Raw genomic sequence first — 20207 nt, 5'->3', positions numbered from 1 at the left:
TGGTGGGTGTGCCCTGAGGGGTCTGGAAAAAGAGATTACTCTGACATTTCAAAGATATGTTATCTGAGAGGCGAAAGGACAATAGACAGGCTCACTTAGGTAAAAACTGACCTTTGTCAAGGAAGCTGAGGCCTAGGACGGGACTACTCACCATGACTTGCTTTTAGTTGGGAATTTTTATGTTCGGACCATCCTGTGTGGTTACCTTCAGTCTCTGACTTTGTAGAGCTGGCTTCCCCTGAGCTTGTCAGATTTAGTATGTGGCCATTTTTTTTGTCCACACCTACAAGACTAACATCTTTAGGTAAATATCCTATTAAACAAAACTCATAGACACAGACAAGAGTATGGTGATTACCAGAGTAAGAGAGGATAGGGGAGCTAAATAATGATGGGAGGAGACTTGACTTTGGGTGGTGAACACACAATACAATATACAGATGATATATTACAGTATTGTGCACCTGGAACTTATTTTATTAATCAGTGTCACTCCAATAAATTCAATACAAATTTAGAAAATAAAAGTGAGGCACTAAAAACAAAAGCAAGGTTATAAAGTTTTAGCTGACCTGTCCTATAAGATTGATTTTTTTGTTATCATTTTATAAAGAGAAATGAATTCTAAATATGGGCTCCGAGCGCATGGGGCTGGTTGATGAGAAGCATGTGGTGTGTGTGTGTGTGTGTGTGTGTGTGTGTGTGTGTTTGCATGTGCATGCATGAGCTGTACCCATGTACTTACTTCTTCTCATTGCAGCCTTGCCTTTTGCACAGAATTATTTATTGGCCTGTTTTCTCTTTAGTTTCACAATAAGGTGACCTGCTTTATGCTGCATCAAATTGAGGAACCCTGCTCCCTGGGAGCTCATGCTGCTGTTATTGTCCCGCCCACCTGGATCATTAAGGTGAAGAAACCTCAGGTAACTGCAGGGACCCTGGTGCTGCTGGGCCAGTGCAGAGAAACAATAACTGTTGCTTCTTGCTTTTCTCCCTCTGATTAGTCTTTGGGTTTCTACAATCTCTGCTCATTCATCCCCTTGGTCCCATGCTCAGCTTCCCCAGTTCATCCCATTAGCCCATCACCTTACTGCGTTGGGCTCTCTCATGGATCCAGCCTCCTCTTCTAAAGAAATCAGACTCCACAGCAGGAGTATTTCCTTCCCGTCCATGTAATATCATGAAATGATATTCTCTCCTGAGTTGGGTTCTCTCCTGAGTTGCTCAAGTACTAGTGGCTATAGCTGAATCTTGTGCACCTCTCTTCTCTTCCATCCTGGGCGCCCCCAGGGAGTGAATGTGAGGGCAAACTGTGCAGGCTTCCTTGTTTGGTCGAGATCACCACCACTTCCAACCCGAACAGCAGAGTGTGGGGCGTGACCTTCCTAAACACACAGGGTCTGCTTAGAGAGCAACACTCCTCACTTAAGGCCAAGTAGAACTTAGCCTCTTAGTACATAGTCTCGCATTGCATTCAGCCCTCATTGTACTTTCTTCCAAGAGGGTCTCTGCTTCAATTCTGGGAAACCTTGGTGGTTTTTCCTAAGGTCAGAATCTTTGATAGGAAATTTCCTACCTTTGTACTATACATCTTAGACAGTATTTCCAAGTTCTGGGATGATTTTCAATGCCACAGGGAGAAGGTTATACCTCCCTAGGGTGAAGGAACCTTAGGAAGTCTTACTGAGTATAATATCTCTAAATGATGTGGCCATCCTTTTTCATGTGGGCTCCAAAATCATCATGCAATTTATTCCCACTGACTCAGTTTTTTATTTAAAAACTGTTGGATCAGAGACACTGTTTTGCTTTGTGTGTTTTACATGAAGTTTAGTCTCTGCCGATGAGTAACGTTTGGTAATAATCTTTCCAAGTCATAATCCATGGAAGAAGCCCTTGGGAAATCTTTTCCAGAGACAAGTACGGTTTCTACACATTAAAATATGGGGCCTCTAGTCCTTTCATTTTACATTTTAGATCCAAAGGCTAAGAGACGTTAAATGAGTTGCCCAAGGTGTTATACACAACTTTGTACTGTCTGAAATTCAAGTGTACTGATTTCCAATTTTGTATTATTTTAAGATCTCTTTTATATTTTTACTTTTGTTTTTCCCCTAATATTCACTAAATCTCTCCAAGAGCTTTATATTAAATATTCAGGTAAATCAACATCAAAAACCTCAGTGGTATCAGGAAGGCTACTGGGCATTGTGATGCAATACATGATCTTTGCTCTGAATAGCCATATAGTTATCTTAAGAAAAGATCACAGAGAACTTCATGGAGGAGGTGGCTTTTATTCTGCCTCTTAAAGATAGGTGGGATCTAGATCAGTGGATCAGAGAGGAAATAACAGGCAGGAGATAGGCATGAGCAAGGGTATTGGGCCCAAAATTATATTCATGGGATTATGAGACTAGCTTGACTAGAGTGGAAGATTTATTCAGGGTGTATGTAAGGTAGGAGTATGTGTTTGCTAAGGCCTAGCTGGCAGGGCATTTTTTATACATGTGAACTTTATCCTTTTAAGCAACAGAGTAATAGAGGAAAAATTATATTTTAGAAGGAAACAACTAGCAAGAGTGTGTAGGATAACCTGGTGGTATCGGATTTTGGAAGACTGGAGATAGACCAGTTAGGAAAATCAGAAGATAATACCACTTTGCAGGGAAATTGTAAGTTTCCTTTACTAAACTTTAAAAATATTTTTGTTATGGAAAATTTTAAGCAAGTGAAGAGAGAGAGAGAAGATTATAATGAACTAGAGGCCCAGTGCACGAAATTCATGCACTCAGGAGGGGATCCCTCAACCCGGCCTAGAGCAGGCCTAACCCAGCAGTCGGACATCCTTAGTGCTGCTGTGGAGAGAAGCTCCCGCCACTGCGCTCACCAGCCGTGAGCCCAGCTTCTGGCTAAGTGGTGCTCCCCCTGTGGGAGCAACATCAGGGGGCAGCTCCTGTGTTGAGCATCTGCCCCCTCGTGGTCAGTGTGTGTCAGCAACTGGTCATTCCAGCAGTCAGTCAATTTGCATATGAGCTTTTTATTTTGAAATGGCCAGTGCATGTCATGGCAGCTCCTGCATTGAGAGTCTGCCCCCTGGTGGTCAGTACACATCATAGCTACCAGTTAGACGGACACTTAGCCTTTTATATATATAGATTCTTCTGTAGCATGAACTTTTCTACCATTATTGTTTCATATATTCCTGCACCACACCATAATTTCTTGTCCTTAATCATTTTTTTCTATTTTGAGATTCACAGGCAGTCGTAAGAAATAATACAGAGAGATTCTGTGTACCCTTTACAAATCCCCCCCCTCCACCCCCCATTGTGATTTCCTGTGGAATCACAGTACAGTACATCACAGCCAGATGTTACCATCGACTTAGTCAAGATACAGAACAGTTGCCACAAGTATCCCTCATGCTGCCTTTTCATAACCACATCCATTTCTCTCCTGGTCCCACCCCATCTACTCTGTCTTCCTGAAAACAGAAGTTTCTCCCCTTTTTTCTTTTACTGGGGCATCTTAAAGCAAGTCTTAGGATATCATTTAATCTGTAAACACTTCATTTTGCTTCTCTAAAATATAACATTTTAGAAAGACAACCACATTTTGCCACCCACCAAAATTAATAATTCCTTAAAATAGTTTTGGATTGTCTATTTTATATATATATAAATTGCCTATATATAGTTTGTTTGTTTGTTAATCCTCACATGAAAACATTTTTTTCATTGATTTTCAAAGAAAGTCGAAGGTAGGGGAGAGATAGAGATAGATAAAGAGAGAGATAGAGAGAAACATCATCGATGTGAGACACATATTGATTGTTTGCCTTTTGCATGCACCCTGGCTGAAGGCTGGGAGCAAACCCGCAACCCAGGTTCATGCCCTTGACCAGGAATTGGACCTGCAGTCCTTTGGTGTGGGGGTGGGGTGGGTGGGTTTGTGTTACACTCTAACCACTGAGAACACGGGCCAGGGCTCAAAAAATTTTTTTCACAGTTATCTTTTTCAAATCAAGATCCAGAGGTCACAGGTGCTTTTTTGGTCACATATTGTAAGTCTCTTTTAATCTGTAACAATCCCCTCTTTTATTTTTCATGCCATTTATTGAATAAATTGGATCACTGTATCTGGAATTTCTCAGATTTTTATTTTCGTTGATTGTATCCTTATATTGTTTTAAATGATTTCACGGAAGGCCCCTGTTTCTTGTAAAATAATACTTAAACTTAATTAGATTCAGGTTTAATTCAGGGGTGATGATATGTATTTCTGTCATGTTGCTAACTTTTAGTGATGTGAAGTTTGGCCAGTAAGTTCAGGAACTGTCATCTTAATTCATCTGTCATAAAGTTGTCCATCAGCCTTTCACCTATTGTTTTATCTAATAAGTATCATTACCTATGTTATCATTTCATTAGGGTTGCAAAAGGGTGACTTCCCAATTTTTACTCTTCATTTTTTTGGCTATGATTTTCCTATAAAGAGACTGTTCCCTTATTACCAGCCAGTGCATTACAAATGCTTGAGTATTTGCCTTTATTTGTAAATTTTCAGAAGAAATAATAAGTTACCATGTTAGCAACTTTTATTACGTGGCCAAGAGTGGTGATGGTTGTGGTGGTTGTCTTGCAGAGTATAATTTTGAATTATGAACCTATATCATTGTGTGATATATATGGCATGTGATGTGTTTTAATTCACTGGCATCATTATTATTCTTATATTCATATTGTTCCATATTTGACCAATTAGGACCTCTTCCAGGTGACTCCTGTGTCCATATTTTATGAGCCATGAAGTTTTTGCTAGCTTCCTTGGTTTCAGGAATCACATCATGTGCCAGGATTATCTTGTGCGTTTCCTGTTCATACCTTAGAGCCATTTCTCTAAGGAGCTCTGGTTACTTTTAATGGGAGATGTTATTTACAGTTCACTATCTGGATGCAATAATCCAATTTTTTTATTACGTACCTTTTTATTGTCTTCTAGGATTCAGGATATTATAATAAGAATTAGAAGAGCTAACATTTATATGTTCAGAAACATTTACTTTACATTCACTATCTCATTCTATCGTCACAGTACCCTGTGAGGCCGGTATCTTGTTATTCCTACTTTATAGCTGAGGAAGTCAGGAACAGAGAAGTCAGATTTCCTGGGGCCATATAGATAGTAAATACTTTGAAGTGGCATTTGATCCCAGGAATTCTGATTCTGGAAATCAAGTTCTTTGTGATGTCCCATGCCATTCAGTGTTTTACTCTATAACAACCCTTCCTGAATCTGATATTTTTAAAAATTGGGGTAGTCCCTCTTCTTTAGTTAATTGATTAAATTTAGTACTTTAATCAATTAACTAAATTCTATGTAAAAGCTAATGGATGATGAGCTTGGGCAGTAATAAAGTAATGGTAAAGAGCTCTAGTTTATGAGTAATAGTGCCCATCAGCGGTTCTCAACCTGTGGGTCGCGACCCCTGAAAATACATCCTGCATATCAGATATTTACATTACGATTCATAACAGCAGCAAAATTACAGTTATGAAGTAGCAACGAAAATAATTTTATGGTTGGGGTCACCACAACATGAGGAACTTTATTAAAGGGTTAGGACATTAAGAAGGTTGAGAACCACTGGCCCTAGATTCATAATCTTGCTCTGCCACTTAATAACCTGTATAATCAGAGAAAACTTAAACCCTTCTGTTTCAACTTTTCATCTGAAAAATGATACTAGTACCTATGCATAGGGTTTTCATGAGGACTAACGAGCTAAAAAACAAAAAAGATAAAGTGCATAGACTAGCACCTGGCTCATTGTAAACACTCAATAGATGTTAGCTCTTGTTTTCCTTCTTGTTGACTTGTAGGAGTACAGGGTATCAAGCAAAGCTGTGCATCAACAGATGAAAATGTTGGACAGTCACACAGGGGTCAGGACAGAAGTTATTGATCCCTGACCCATGTATTGCAATGAAAGGGGATGGAAAGAACATGAGATGTCTAATGGAGAGGGCAGAAAGAGACAGAATAGGGGCCACAGCCTGCCGTCTACTGTGCTTCCAAGTGCACTTTGAACTCCTACTGTAGCTGGTGTATTTTCCACTGCAGTGGGATTGCATGTTCATTAACATGATGCATGCCCCAGCGGAGACAGTCAAGTTCTATTGACTACTGAATACAAGGACCCAAGAAGACTGAATAAGCATTTACATCTAGATAGTGGAAGGAGACAGAAAGTTCTACAAAATAAGGAGAAAACTATGATAACACAGAGTTTCAATAGAAATACAGGGTAGTCACGGATGTTAAAAAACAACAACAATAAAGATTGAGAAAAGTCCTTGTGTTTGGGACAAGATCATTGATGCCATCAAAACCATAGAGTGTGGGGCATGGGTTGCAGCCGATTAACAATGGTATGGAAATAGTAAGATTAGAAAATTTATTGGAGACATTGGGAAATGATGGAGATAATTTGGAAGGTAGATGAACAACAGATCAAATATTTTTCCAATTTTTAGAATTTATTTTTTAACTTTATTTTTGTTGTTGACACTATTGCAGATGTCTACAGTCCCCCCCACTCCCCTTTGCCCACCTTCACCCAGTCCCTGTCTCTCCCTTTCCTCTGGCCATCACCCCACTGCTGTCTTTGTTCATGGGTTATGGCTATATGTTCTTTGGTTAATCCCTTTACCTTCTTTAATCAAGTCCCCACTTTTCCACTCCCCCCTGACAGCTGTCTGTTTTTTAACACACACACACATATATCTGTATGTGTATGTGTATGTGTATATATATATATGTATATGTATATATGTATATATGTATGTATATATTATATACATATACACATACATGTCTACATTCTATGATACTGCTTAAAATATGATAAAGGAGAAGATAATCTTAATTGTGCTTAAGAAACATTTATTTCATTAACCACATTCAAAGATGCTGCTATATGCAGTGATGAATATAGGTCCAAAGTTGAATCAGATATTAATCTGAAAATAGACCCAACAATCTAAATCATTGGGCAGAATGTGAATTCTGGAAGAGGAATTTTCCACATGTAATTTTTTTTTTAAAGTGGACTTCTGATATCTGTGAATGTTTGCCTTCTTGGTCAGTGTTCATTATTCAGGAGAGACACTCATAAGATGATGAGAGGAAGGGACAAGACAGGTTGTCTCAATCAGCAGCCATGGCAGTGAGAGGCCTATACATTTAAGGCAGGGAATGCTAATTGCTACTGAAGATGTAGAATCAAGGTGGAAACATAAAGCAGGGTTAAGAAATTTCAGTTGTGGAGATCAGCGTAGGTTATGTAAAAAAAAAAAAAAAAAAGAAAGAAAAAGTCATTGTGCTTGGTCTTGAAGGATGCAGGGCTTGTTATTGGGAAGAGGGATGAGGAAGGACAATGCAAGTTGATAGAACATACTGACAACAACAGTAAGAGGCATCATCAGATAAAGTTAGTTTTATTTGTGACATTTGTGTCTAAACAAATAACTCCAGAGAGGAGGAGCCAAGGAAATCTACTTGAATATATAATGGCCAGGGAAAGTAGGTTGTAAAGAGGTGGGATTAAACCACATACTATCCTTCTCTATTGAGAGATCCCTGGCTCCAAGAGGATGATTACTCCATGACCAGCTGTGCGGTTGGGAGTTGTGTGAAACCTTGATGGTAAGGGGAATGAGTGCTGCCTGGATGATGTGCTGAGTTTCATTACCAAATTACTTGGAGAGACCTAGGAGTTAAAATATGATAGAAGGTAGATGACTTTAAGGAATTAAAAGAAAATCATATTTTAAGAATCAAGCTTGAATCTGTTGGTGTATTTACAGCCAAAGTTATATTTAATGTTACAGATGTCGGTGTTTCTTCTCTGTACTAAAAATGGTAGAGGATAATATTTTGACTGGATAAACAAGTTAAAGATGTTCAAGTCCAATGTAAATGCTTGGAGCTGAAGGAAAGACCTGTGTTACATGATTTTTTTTTGTGGAAGACCAGAGGTGTGTGCTTTTAATAAATGACATTATTTTACACATAATGCTTTTAAAACTTACCTTTTCCAATGGGAAAAAAAAACCCACAAAAAACAACAAACAAATTTTTGGAAAAAGCCCATGTTAGTACATATAGATTGAATGCATGTTTAATATATTAGTTTAGTTAGCCAACTCCCTACTGATCAATATTTATATTGTTTCCAATGGTCTACTTATAAAAATGCCACAATCAACTTCTTTTCTATCCTTGTATGGGCCTTCTTCATGTGAATCCTTTCTTATTCCTTCTAATTGGATAACCTTAAAATGCTGTAGACTCACCACATTTAATAGCAATGACCAACAATATCCATCAAAATTTCTCAAGTCATTTCTTTTGGTCAGTTCTAAAGGTTAGGTAATACTCACTGTGATTTAGTCAAATACACCTGAGAAGCTGCTGAGACCCTATCCTTAACTTTGGAATGTGTTTTCTCTGTTCTTCTGCCTGCCTATTCTCAGGACTAGCTCTGTCCCCGGGTGCAGCTGGAGCAGGGCAGAGTGAGAACACTCTTTAAGAGACAAAGTCCATGATTCTCCCTCCAGTTATCCATCAGAGCTTTGTCTAGTGTATCATGGGGAAAGACTTTATTTGGGATGAAGAAGTGGAATATCTTCTCTTTAGATTGTTATTATAACTGATTCTTTGTGATCCCATAACGTGGACCAATCCCTGAAGGATAGCAAAAGGTAGTTAAGTATAATTCACAGTTGAGTGATTCACCCATCGGCATTTCTTAGCAGTCCAGGAAGGAGTCAGACTATGATAGAGATTTTGTTGATAGGATTATTACTGCAGCAAGGTAAGACTTCCTGATACCTGGTATAAAAACAAAAAAGCCTTTATGTTTTACTAGGACTTTAACAAAAGAGTGGGCACCGAATGTAGTGGGGCAAATCTGTTGGAATCAGAAGAATGCAAATATCCAAGTGAGAGCACAATGGTTCTCTGTTTTGATAGTGTTGAACTTGCCAAGCTCATCTTTGTATCACAGAGTTAGCTGCCCTCGATGACAGGGATGCTTTGTTTTAGAACACAGGACAAGTATTTAAAGGTTTCTTGAATATATCACTAACAATTCTACCCAATAACTTCTTGGTATAATTTTGACATTCTTCACAAACATTCTTATTTAACTCTCACAACAATGCTGACCCAGCAGGATAAGCAGTGTTATGGATTAGCCAGATTAGATGGCTTGTCATGGCCAAAACACAACCCAAATCTGTCTTCATATCCATCAGTTCCCTATCTGCTGCCTTCTAAAAAAAAGTCCTACATTGAGACAGAGACACGTATTTACACAGGAGCCAGAGGACGCCCGGGGAACTTTGAGGTGTGCTGTGAAATTCCATACTGCTTATCTTTTGCTATTTGACTATCCGTAGGGCTGTAAGCTTACACAGATCTCTCATAGAGGCGTCCAGGTACTGTAAGTCAGCTACTGCTTGGTCTTTGCCCCCTGTTCTGTGAGCTGAAGAAGGCCTCAGGTGCATTTGGCTCGGTGAGGCTCAGAAGCACTTGTATTTGCTACGTGTGTTAAAAAAGGCTGTTTTGTGTGTGTGTTCCCTATCAGAATTGAGTTCCCTGCCTGCTCTGTTTTCAGACATCAAGCCTTATTTTGATGTGTTTTTCTAACTCTGTTTCCCAAACATGTTTGATTGTCAGAATCACCTGAGGAGCTCTGATTTCTATCATCAGGCAAGCTTAGGAAACCTTAGCCTGATCCATTAGACCTTCCTCTCAGAGTTTAATTATTGAGTCCTGTCAAGAACCAAGAACCATAGTGTGTTCCTGCAAGCACCTGGTGTGCGTCCTGCATTGCTCTCGGCAATAAAGGAAATGAAACAACAAAGAAGTTAGCAGACAGGCATTCAGTTCCTAAGGATCCTTTCTAAAATCAGGAGAGACTCAGCAAGTGTTGTGCATTTGAATAATACTGACTCATTATTTCAACAATGATTTGAGTGCGTACTATGTGCCAGGCATTTGTGCTAGGTGCTGGGATATACAGCTGTGAACGAGGCAACTAACATTTTTGGAAGTCCTTATGGGATGGATACCAGGCTAACTGCTTCACACACTTTTTCTGATTTAAACTTCACAACTCTGCCTGAGGTAGGTATTATCACCTTCATTTTGAAATTAAGAAACTGTTACTTTGAAACTTTGAACGTCTTGGCCAAAGTCTCAGATCCAGTAGCACCGATCTCGTGACATCCAGAATTAACACCCGGTCTGTCAGATTCCACAGCTCATGGTCCTTATCCCACAGATCTTCTGCTTTATCTCAGCATATGCGTCTCTTTACTCCTCCCTTTCTACTTCAAACCTGGCTACGTGTTAGAATTGCCTGGGGAGCTTTTAGAAGGTACCTTTGCCTGAGCTTCACGTAAATAAATTAAATGAGAATATTTCATGGGGCCATTTCGTAAAAGCTCTCCGGGTGAGGCCAATGTGCAGTGATGGTGGAGAACCACTCAGCATCAAATAGACATGGATGTGGCCAGACCAATAGTTTCCAGCATTCATCTTGGGTCATTTGGTTGATTAAACGTTTAAAGGCTCCAAGTTATTTTTCTTTCCTTTTAGTTGAACTGAAAGTAGTAAAAAATATAGCAAATATTTTAATAAGGCAAAAGTTTCCCCAAAGAGCGACATGGTAATAGACCCATTTAAAGAGGAATTCAGAAACTTGGAGATCTTTTTGCAGGGGTAGCTAGTCTAGAGTGAGTGATGAGAAGTAACCCGGGCTCTGGATTTCTCTTTTCTGCTGAGAACCAGAGAATCTGAAAACTCTTATTCTGGTGGGGGAACAAACTTTGAGACCATGGTGCTTCAAGAAAATTTCCTTTACCCTTGGTGAGAAAGGCATAAATCAACTTTTTTTTCTCGAGGTCCAAGCGAAAGAAAAATAAAAGCTAAATAGTTTCAATCTTGCTGATTTGGATGTGTTAATATATGTACTCTAGACTAATTTTATTTTGAAAAAAATACTCTAAATGATAGAATAGATATCTAATTTTCTTCAAGCTGTTTGAAAACTCTTAATTGCTCAAGCAATGCATGTGTATGTACTATATAAAATTTTAAGTTAAGAATTCTGTATTTCAGGCTTTCAGCACTCTGTAAAACATCTGCAATGTGGTAGTAATGTCTTGCTTTGTGAAAATGGCAATCTAATTAATTATTGACTCCACTAATTAAATCTCATTTTGCTGGTCTTCAACGAATGAACCGTGACTGGCCTCCTAAGAGAAGTTCTTTTCAAAGCATATGTATCAAATATTAAGAGTAATCACAAGTTGAAGTAATCACAAAGTTGTGGTCTATAAAACTCCTAGAAAGAGAAAGACAGGGAAAGTAAATTTGGGGTCACTGTATTTCAACAAGTTGGAGGCACTTTTGTGAGAAGAAAAAAAATCAAGGCTCCAGGAGAGGGAAGACTTTTTTAAACTAATGGGTCTTTAAAGAAAGAAAGAATAATGACTGCTACTTTACTAACTTAAGGGTGAGTCTTATCTCTGCATTTTAAAACCCAGCCATCAATGCTGATAGGATAGTTGGATCATAAAGTTCCATTACAGATGAGTAAGTTATGACCATTACTTAAAAGAAACATTACCCAGAACAAAGTAAACAGAGGAAAAAAGAAAAACATGAAAAATGGCCTCCTTTTTTACATTTCCACATAGGTGATCTCCATACCAGGAGTTGAACTTGAACTTGGTTGGGCGGGAGACGGACCTGGTTGGGCGGGAGACTGGAGCCCCTCAGAGAATTTGGGATTCTTCCATTTTTACTGGGAGGGTTGGCAGGTATAACATGTGTTGTTATGTGAGTCCATGAGAGCCTCCAGGGTTCTAACTCCCTGCCTCTCCGTGTGGTGGGGAGTCAGTTGCTCACTCTGAAGCACTCGACTGATTTCTGTCTGTGGCTTACCCATGCACAGTGGCTTGGAAGTGTCAAAGCATGAGAAGCATGCAATCCAACAGCATGTGCTGCCGTCACCTTCTACATGGTTCTGCATGGGAAAGCTCGGGGGCTGTCTGCCCCGAGCTCAGGTCTGTCCTTCTCTCCACACAGAACTCGCTGAAGGCTTCCAATCGTAAGAAGAAGAGAACGAGCTTTAAAAGAAAAGCCAGTAAAAGGGGAACTGAAGTAAGTGTTTCAGGATCATGGACCAATGAAATCCATCCTCTTTCCATGGCCTGCCCAAGCTTGTTGTTTTGATATGTCTCCCACTCTTTTCTCCTTCACTGTACTCTAACATGTGGAATTCTTAGTATTCTAAAAAAGATAACCTCTGCCAGTTCACAGAGCATCTGCACTTGTCCATGGAAGTGTTATCCTAAAGATGATAAAGAGCTAACACTTCCAGAATGCTTAGGGTATACAGAATAAAACCAAAAGCATGGCTCAATTCTCAGCAAATTATACCTTGAGAAACTTTCTTCTAAGCTTTAGACAGAGTGTCCTATTCAGAGTAAACCCTATGAAACAAGTTGTACCTTGTGGGGGTTTTTTGTTTGTTTTGTTTGTTTTTTTGCAAGGGTTGGGGTGGTGCTGGCGGTTTCTCACTCCAGTTGCTTTGGGGCTGCCTGTCAATCATGGATGTGCATCTTAGCGGTGCTGTTTTCTCCTTCAGCAGGAAAACAAAGGTCGTCCTTTTGTGATAAAACCTATCTCTTCTCCTCTCATGAAACCCTTGCTTGTGTTTGTGAACCCCAAGAGTGGAGGCAACCAGGTGAGTCATTGTTGGTGAGTTTAACTAGGAAGCTGCAATGCTTTCTTAAAAACACAATTCCCAACACCGCAGCGGTTCTCAACCTGTGGGTCGCGACCCCTTTGGGGGTCCAACGACCCTTTCACAGGGGTCGCCTAAGACCATCGGAAAACACATATATAAGTACACATATATAATATTATTTTGTGATTAATCACTATGCTTTAATTATGTTCAATTTATAACAATGAAATTGGGGGTCACCACAACATGAAGAATTGTATTAAAGGGTCACGGCATTAGGAAGGTTGAGAACCACTGGGGTAAAAGAACACCACCGAGGGCCCCTAGCATTAGAAGACAACCATTTTCTCAGGGACAAGGTTGGGGCATTAAACAAAGCTAATGTGGTTGGCTGCATGATTTTGGCCACCTGAGCACCACATGCCCACTATGTTTCATGATGGCAGTCATTGTGTAAAATGCACTTGGGAAATCATGACCAGCTTTGTTTCTAGGGCATACAGACGCTCACAGGCGATCCCTGCCTTTGAGTCCAGTAAAGAGGGAGCCCGCTCTGTATAAATAATTAATGGCAGGGACTTCAGAGATGATCTGATGTTGCTTCCTATTTCACTAATTACAAAAGAGCTCAAGGAAGCTTAAGTGAATTTCCTAAGGACATCTTGTCTGTTAATGACATAAAAGGGGCATTGGGAAGAATAATTCAGACAACATTAATTACATGTGAGTTCTAAATTGAGTGGGTCAGACTACAAGTGCTACAGGTTTTAGAGGCAAGCAGTGACTTGGGAGTGATAAGGAAATGGTGTCATGGAAGTAGCTGAAACAGAAGATGGACATACTTAGTTAGGCAGAGGGGAGAGAGCTGGAACAATGCCCTGCTCCTCTTTACTGTGGCAAATCCCTGTTTATCCTCTAAGGCTCAAGAGCACCTTTCTGATCCCTTTCTCAGACTTGACTGTGCTGTGCATTATGCCCCTGTAGCCCTGGGCACTCTGTAAATTGCAACATAGGCATTCTCTGTAGGTTTATACTTTGAAAGTACAGGCTTCATAATAAATGCCAGGGGCTGTACCTTTGAACCTATGATTTCTAGTATATGGTATATACTCGTGAACAATAATTATACAAGAATAAACAATATTAATGGAAGAATGGATGTTTTGATAAAATGATTTGTTTTGAGGACTGTATGGTGAGTGGAGCGTGTATATTATTAAAATATGTTAGGTAGAGATTAGAATGAGCCAGGACCAGTGTCTTAAAACTTGGATGAGGATTTTGGATGTGTACCAGGAAATAGTTTTTTTTTTAATTTAAAATATTTTTTAAATTTGAACAAAAGAGTAATATGATGAAAGCATCTTTAAGGAATTAATTTGATCCATTGAGAATGTGTACATCAGGAAGCTATTCACATAAACGTAAGCATAACTTGGAAAGATGGATTGGTGAATGGATGGGTGGATGGATGGCTAATAGATGAATGCATGGATGGTTGGTGAGTGGGTGGGGGGATAGATGGACGAGTGGATGACATGTGGATGGACAGATGAATGAATGGAATCCATAAAGGGAAGTAAAGCATCAAGATTGTACAGCAGATCATCTAACAGTGGCTTTGTTATGGATGAGCATTCAGGAAAGGAAAGCATTATTGGGAAAGAGGTAGAGATGTGTTTGAGGAACTTGAGGTCACAGGGAGATATTAAAAAATGTTTAAAGTGCCCAGTTATTAGAGACAAAAGACTTATGATGTCATTTAATGCATTTTGGCTTGTAAATGTAATACTCTAAGGATGTTACTTCTAGAATGGCTGGGATTCTCAGAAGGATGGCTAACCAAGTAAAAGTGAATATTACATAAATTTAAATATCTATATACTTTCTATTTAAAATAGAATTCTGTATTAAGCCTAAGAAATACAAAGAACCTTGTTTCTAAGCACAATGTGAAATGTTGATAAAACTATGAATAAATCCAATCACTTATGTACAATTAGAATCATTCACACTGACCTCCAGCACAGTATGTTTATGATTTCATCTTCAGTGAGGAAGGAACAGCTTGATCCCCTGACTGCAGTGAGTAGGGAAGAGTCCTGGTTGGAGATGAACTAACTCCTCTGTTAGGGCTAGTCTTTCCCTGAACTTCGGCTATAACACACCCTTAACTTTGCTGATGAGGGTAGATTCAGCCATCAATTGGGAATCAGAGGTTAGGTTCTCCCCCCTACACAATACCCTAGGTAGCTTTAAAAAAACTAGTGATGTCTTAGTAATTAAATTAGAAGCTGTGAGAGTAGGATTTCTTGACTGGTATAAACTCTCCTGTTTATTTTCTTGTGGAACCAATGTTGAGAGCCTCGGACCCTCTGATCAAGCTTGAATGTACATATGAATCGCTTGGGGGTCAGGCTAAAATGCAGACTCTGACTCTGAGTCAGCCGGTGGCCCTGAAATTCTGCTTTTCCAACCAGCTATCAGGTGGTGCTGTTGCTCCTGCTGAGAGCACACTGACCAGCGAGGGCTCACGGCAGTCAATACAGAAATACGTGGTTGTTGTTGTTAAATCCTGATTCTTGCCTTTTAGCCATGACTTACTCTACTCATCTGCCTCTGCATATAAAGCACTCCCCACTCTTGCTCTTCTGTTCTTGAGGCTTAGGCTTCTAAATTAAAAAAACAACAACCCAAAACTGGCTTAGGCTTCTGTTCTCTATATAACTAGACTATATCGCCATCTTCTGGCAAGTAAAATACCTACAGCTTTTTTTCTTCCTATAGTAAATTGTGTGGACAGAAAGTTTCTAACACTTTGTTGGAACTTAGTTAGATGACCACATATGGAGATTAAGCACTTCTATGTATTTTAAACAATTCTGTCTTTTAAACAGATGCTTCACAATAATTGTCAGTTTTTCTTTTTTTTAATAGCATTTTTGTGATTTTTTTGAGCCAAACTGATAATTGCCAAGACACAAAATCCTAACGGACTGAGAAAATGCTCCCTAATTTTCTGTTTTTCTAACACTTAAGGTGGAGAAAATGCTGCATTTTTAAAAAGATTTAGAAGTTTTCACCACTGTTGTCGTTGTTGGGGTCTGCACTATCGGAGGGGACAGGCGGTGGAATCAGGGCCACAGTATCCACCCTGTGTGTGTCCTGTGCACAAGAGGTGGCAGAGGGAAGATAAAGTTTACTCCCGCACAGTCCCCTCCTCTGCATGGAAACCCAAGGGCTCCAGAAATGAACACTCTCTCTTACACTAATCTCTGCATTAATTTCAAATCGGATTCTTTTTCTTGGGTGTCTCTGACTCATTAACATCTTTCTACCTGAGTCCTATGGATCCTTCTGATACCTCTCGATGTTTCCTGCTTTTGCACCATCTCTCCCTCACGCTCTCATCTTCCAGTGATGTAGGTTGTAAGTTCAGGGTTAAGCAGGTGCTCTGACCACTAGGGTGATTCTAGCTAGTCAGTCCTGAGAGGTGAGGGGTCCAGACCCTGGTTTCCAAACGGTTCCATGTGAAATCCTCAGGTCAGGGTGTGGTATGAGTTGCCCCTCTGGATTGAAGCTCCCGGGGAACTTGTAGGAAGGGGTGCTCAGTCTGTGGGCAGGCTCATCCTGACCAAGTTCTCACCACCATCTGTGGGCAAGCTTCCCCAGACCAAGCCATCCCCAGACCAGGACTGCCCCTTCTACGTAAGTCAACCAAAGTGGGGAGAATGAGGAGACAAAAAATATCAATAACTTCAAATATTTGAGCCCCAAACTGTTTTTAAATACTCAAACAACCTCAATGAAAATGGTACGTTCTGCAATGCTCAAGCTGGGGATAAATCAAGAATCATTATGCTTAGATAAAATTAGAGTCTCCTAAAGCTTAGGATAGGCTGGGAAGAGGGCAGAGGGCAATCAGTCGATGATGGCACATGTCAGAATTCTGTCTCAGATCTTCTTGTCAAGCCAGCTAAACAGATGGAATTGAAACAACCAAACAATGAATCTGTGGAAAGCCCCCTTTTCCCCAAGTCACAATATTGGTGGGAATGTGAGGGCAGCTGTCTTAGTCAGTTCAGCCTGTGAAGCCGAGTACCACAGACTGGGTGGCTGATGAACAACAGACATTTATTTCTCACAGTTCTGGAGGCTGGGAAGTCCAAGATCAAAGCCCCAGCCAGTTTGGTGTCTGGTGAGAACTCACTTCCTGGTTGACAGACAGCATCTTCCTACTGTGTCCTCATGTGGCATTTGGGAGGAAGGAGCTCTCTGGGGTCTCTCCTGTAAAGGCACTAATCCCATTCTGATGGCTCCACCCTCATGACCTAAGCACCTCCCAAAGGCCTCACCTCCTAATACATCAGATTGAGCGGTAGGATTTCACCCTATGAATTTTGGAGGAACACATTCAGTCCACAGCAGTGGCCAAGAAGACTCAAACCAAGTCATCTAGCCCCTTTGATAGATCTAGAGCCCGGATGTCTAGCTCCTTAGTCTGTAGCCAGTCCCTCCCCCCCCCCCCCCCCCAATTAAAACATTTCAGTGACTCTTACCTTTTGTTAAAAAAAAGCCCAAGCTCCTTGGTGTACATGACCTAGTGTACAAGTCAGGCTGTTTTGTTTCCCGAGACCCCTGCCTCATGACTCAAAGACTGAATGGAACATAGTTTTTCTATGGTGTGTCTTTATCCTAAGACTTCTTCCTCTACTCATCTTTCAAGGCAAAGTCTAAGTATCATATGTAGGTGCCTTCGCCTAATCCAGTGGTTCTCAACCTGTGGGTCGTGACCCCTTTGGGGGTCCAACGATCCTTTCACAGGGGTTGCCTAAGACCATCGAAAAACACATATATAATTACATATTTGTTTTTGTGATTAATCACTATGCTTTAATTATGTTCAATTTGTAACAATGAAATTGGGGGTCACCACAAAATGAGGAACTTGTATTAAAGGGTCGCGGCATTATGAAGGTTGAGAACCACTGGCCTAATCCCAAAATTGAGGCTTAGAGTATCTCTGGCCTCTCATACTGGTCAGTAGGCATCTCTACCATTACATTTACCATATTTTTTAAAAATATCTTTTTATTGATTTTTAGAGAGAGAAGAGAAATAATGTCCATTAGTTGCCTCCTGCATGCTCCCCACAGGGGATTGAGGTATCGAACTGTGACCTCTTGGTTCCTGGGTCAATGCTCAACCGCTGAGCTACACCGGTCAGGTGCATTTTCCATCTTTAATGATAATATTGATCTCCTCCTGAGATCTTGGGTGTCCATGTGGGCACAGAACAGGAGCCAAATGTTCTTTTTATGAAGTAAATTAGGTATTTCTTTGGGATGGTTTGAAGCCAGTTTCAAGTACTTATTTCTTAACCTCTTTCTCCCACTCCCTTTTATTTTCCTTGGGCCTTTCTTATTATGTGGACAGTTTTTTCCATGATCATGATAATAACTCTGAGATAACACCTGTGATAATAGTTCTGTGACAAGGCTCCCTGAGTAACATCCCAATGTTTCAGCCTACAGGAGAATGACAGTGTTTTCATGAAGATTGATGTGCTGTTTAAGCTGACCCATCCTTAACTGCTGATCCATACTCCCAAGTCATTGTATTTTAATTTATGAATAACGTATAAAACTTCCTCTTGAGGCAAAGATCTTCTCTGTCTAGTCCATCTTTCTGTTTCCTCACATAAAACCGAACCCCGCACATAGTGGGTGAGTGGCTGAAACCTGTTAATTTCCCTTGAGAACAATCTACCCATATTCTGGAAAGTCGTTTTCTTTTCTCCCACCCTGTTCCCCAACACCAGGAGCTGGAAAGAACATTTTTATCACTCCAGGGAAATACCCAATATCACAATATCTTAAAAAGTTCTATGGCCAGTGAGGTATTACATCTACAACTGTGTATGAGGACTCTCTCCAGAGTGTATTGGAATTAACTTGTACGCTATTTTCTCATTTAGAGAAAACTAGACTCGCACAAAAGTTGCACATCTTTTGCATTTGGCACATTGAGACTTGTTAGTGAATGACAGTTGTGTGAATAACTTAGTATATTTAATACTGACAGTGAGAAAGCAATAAATTGATCTTTTCCTGGTGAATTAGTATTTGTCAAACCATTCTGTTCTATTGAATAAATTGCCTCTATTAAAGCCCCAAAGTAGGTTATCCTAGAATTAATAGCAGAGTTAATAGAACTGACTTAATGTCTGTTAGATCTTTTTACTACACACCCACCAGGACTGATTTAAAACAGTGCAATGCTTTCATTCAGACACATCATTTTTTTTGCTGATTATGTTGTAGAAAGATTATTTTTGAAAGAAGAAATTATATAATGACTGAATGTAATGTAAGAAGGCTATGCAAGTTATCCCTGCACAACTGCAGAGGGCATTATTCTAATGGGCTCTAATGTCAATGGCGCCTCCTAGAGGTGCGCAGTGCAAAATTTGTCAGCCTTAATACCCCTTCCTCAAAAGGATAAATAGAGACACTTAGGTGTTCCAACTAACACAAATTGAAAATGAGCAAAAACGAAATGGTGTCACTCAAACTTTCTAGAGAAATTTTAGGTGAAGAAAATAACCTCTAAATGCTTTATTATTTTATTTCTTAGAAGTTATTAATTACCTAGTATTGTATGCATAGGAGAAGAAGCTGAAATTGAGACATGCACTCGACCATAGCCATAGGTGGAAAAGAGTAATTAACATCTACAACTCATATTGCTCTAGGAATCTAAAGCTGAAAAATTAATTTTCTAGCAAGTCATTAGGAAATTTTTTTGTAAATTGGTTTGTCATTAAAATGACTCTTAAACAGAAAAGTTTACTTGGGATAATCCTCAACGGACTTGATACCAAGGCGCAATGTGGAAAGAAAAATACATAGTTGGCATTATGTATCTAAACCTATGTCTGAATTTTACACGAAGCAAACTATGTCCTTTGGTGAAACTGCAGGAATAGTTGTAATAATCAAGGGGAAAATGTTATTACTAAATTTATAGCAAGCACATGATGAAGCAGAACTTTTAAATTATAGGTTTGGATGGAATTGGGACAAAAGACCTGCATTGGCCTCTGTAACAACTGGTGTAAGAGTGTGATAATTATCAACTACACTCTAGCTCTCACACCCTCAAGTGTATTTAGTGAATAGATTAGCAGGGAGCAAAAAAGAAAGGGACTAACATTTACAACAGGCCTATTTTGTGCCACATACTGTGCAAGATACATAACTATTACTGATTCATTTAATTCTCATAATCACCCTAAAAAGTACACGTTGTTCTTCTACTTTATATGCTGAATTTCTGTAGGGTTATAAATGCTCATGCTCACCCACTTAGAACACCC

The 20207-nt window shown here is 39.7% G+C and overlaps 1 protein-coding gene across 2 annotated transcripts in view; it reads left to right on the top strand.

The window, feature by feature from the left end:
* The first annotated feature begins 827 nt into the window (after positions 1-827).
* The window catches only part of DGKI (diacylglycerol kinase iota), a 196126-nt gene continuing 176746 nt past the window's right edge, over positions 828-20207 (top strand). Inside the window, exons 1-3 of one of the 2 annotated variants that reach the window (XM_081102141.1) lie at positions 828-923; positions 12166-12240; positions 12728-12826. In XM_081102141.1, the coding sequence (XP_080958267.1) occupies positions 831-923; positions 12166-12240; positions 12728-12826 (267 nt within the window). In that variant the 5' untranslated portion in view covers positions 828-830. Of the gene's footprint in view, positions 924-12037; positions 12241-12727; positions 12827-20207 lie in introns of those variants that run through there. The other variant, XM_081102140.1, reaches the window with a different exon arrangement.

The sequence above is a fragment of the Myotis nattereri genome (assembly GCF_964212035.1).
Source record: "Myotis nattereri genome assembly, chromosome: 11".
In the NCBI taxonomy this organism is placed as follows: Eukaryota; Metazoa; Chordata; class Mammalia; order Chiroptera; family Vespertilionidae; genus Myotis; species Myotis nattereri.
This window is presented reverse-complemented; position numbering and strand designations above follow the sequence as displayed.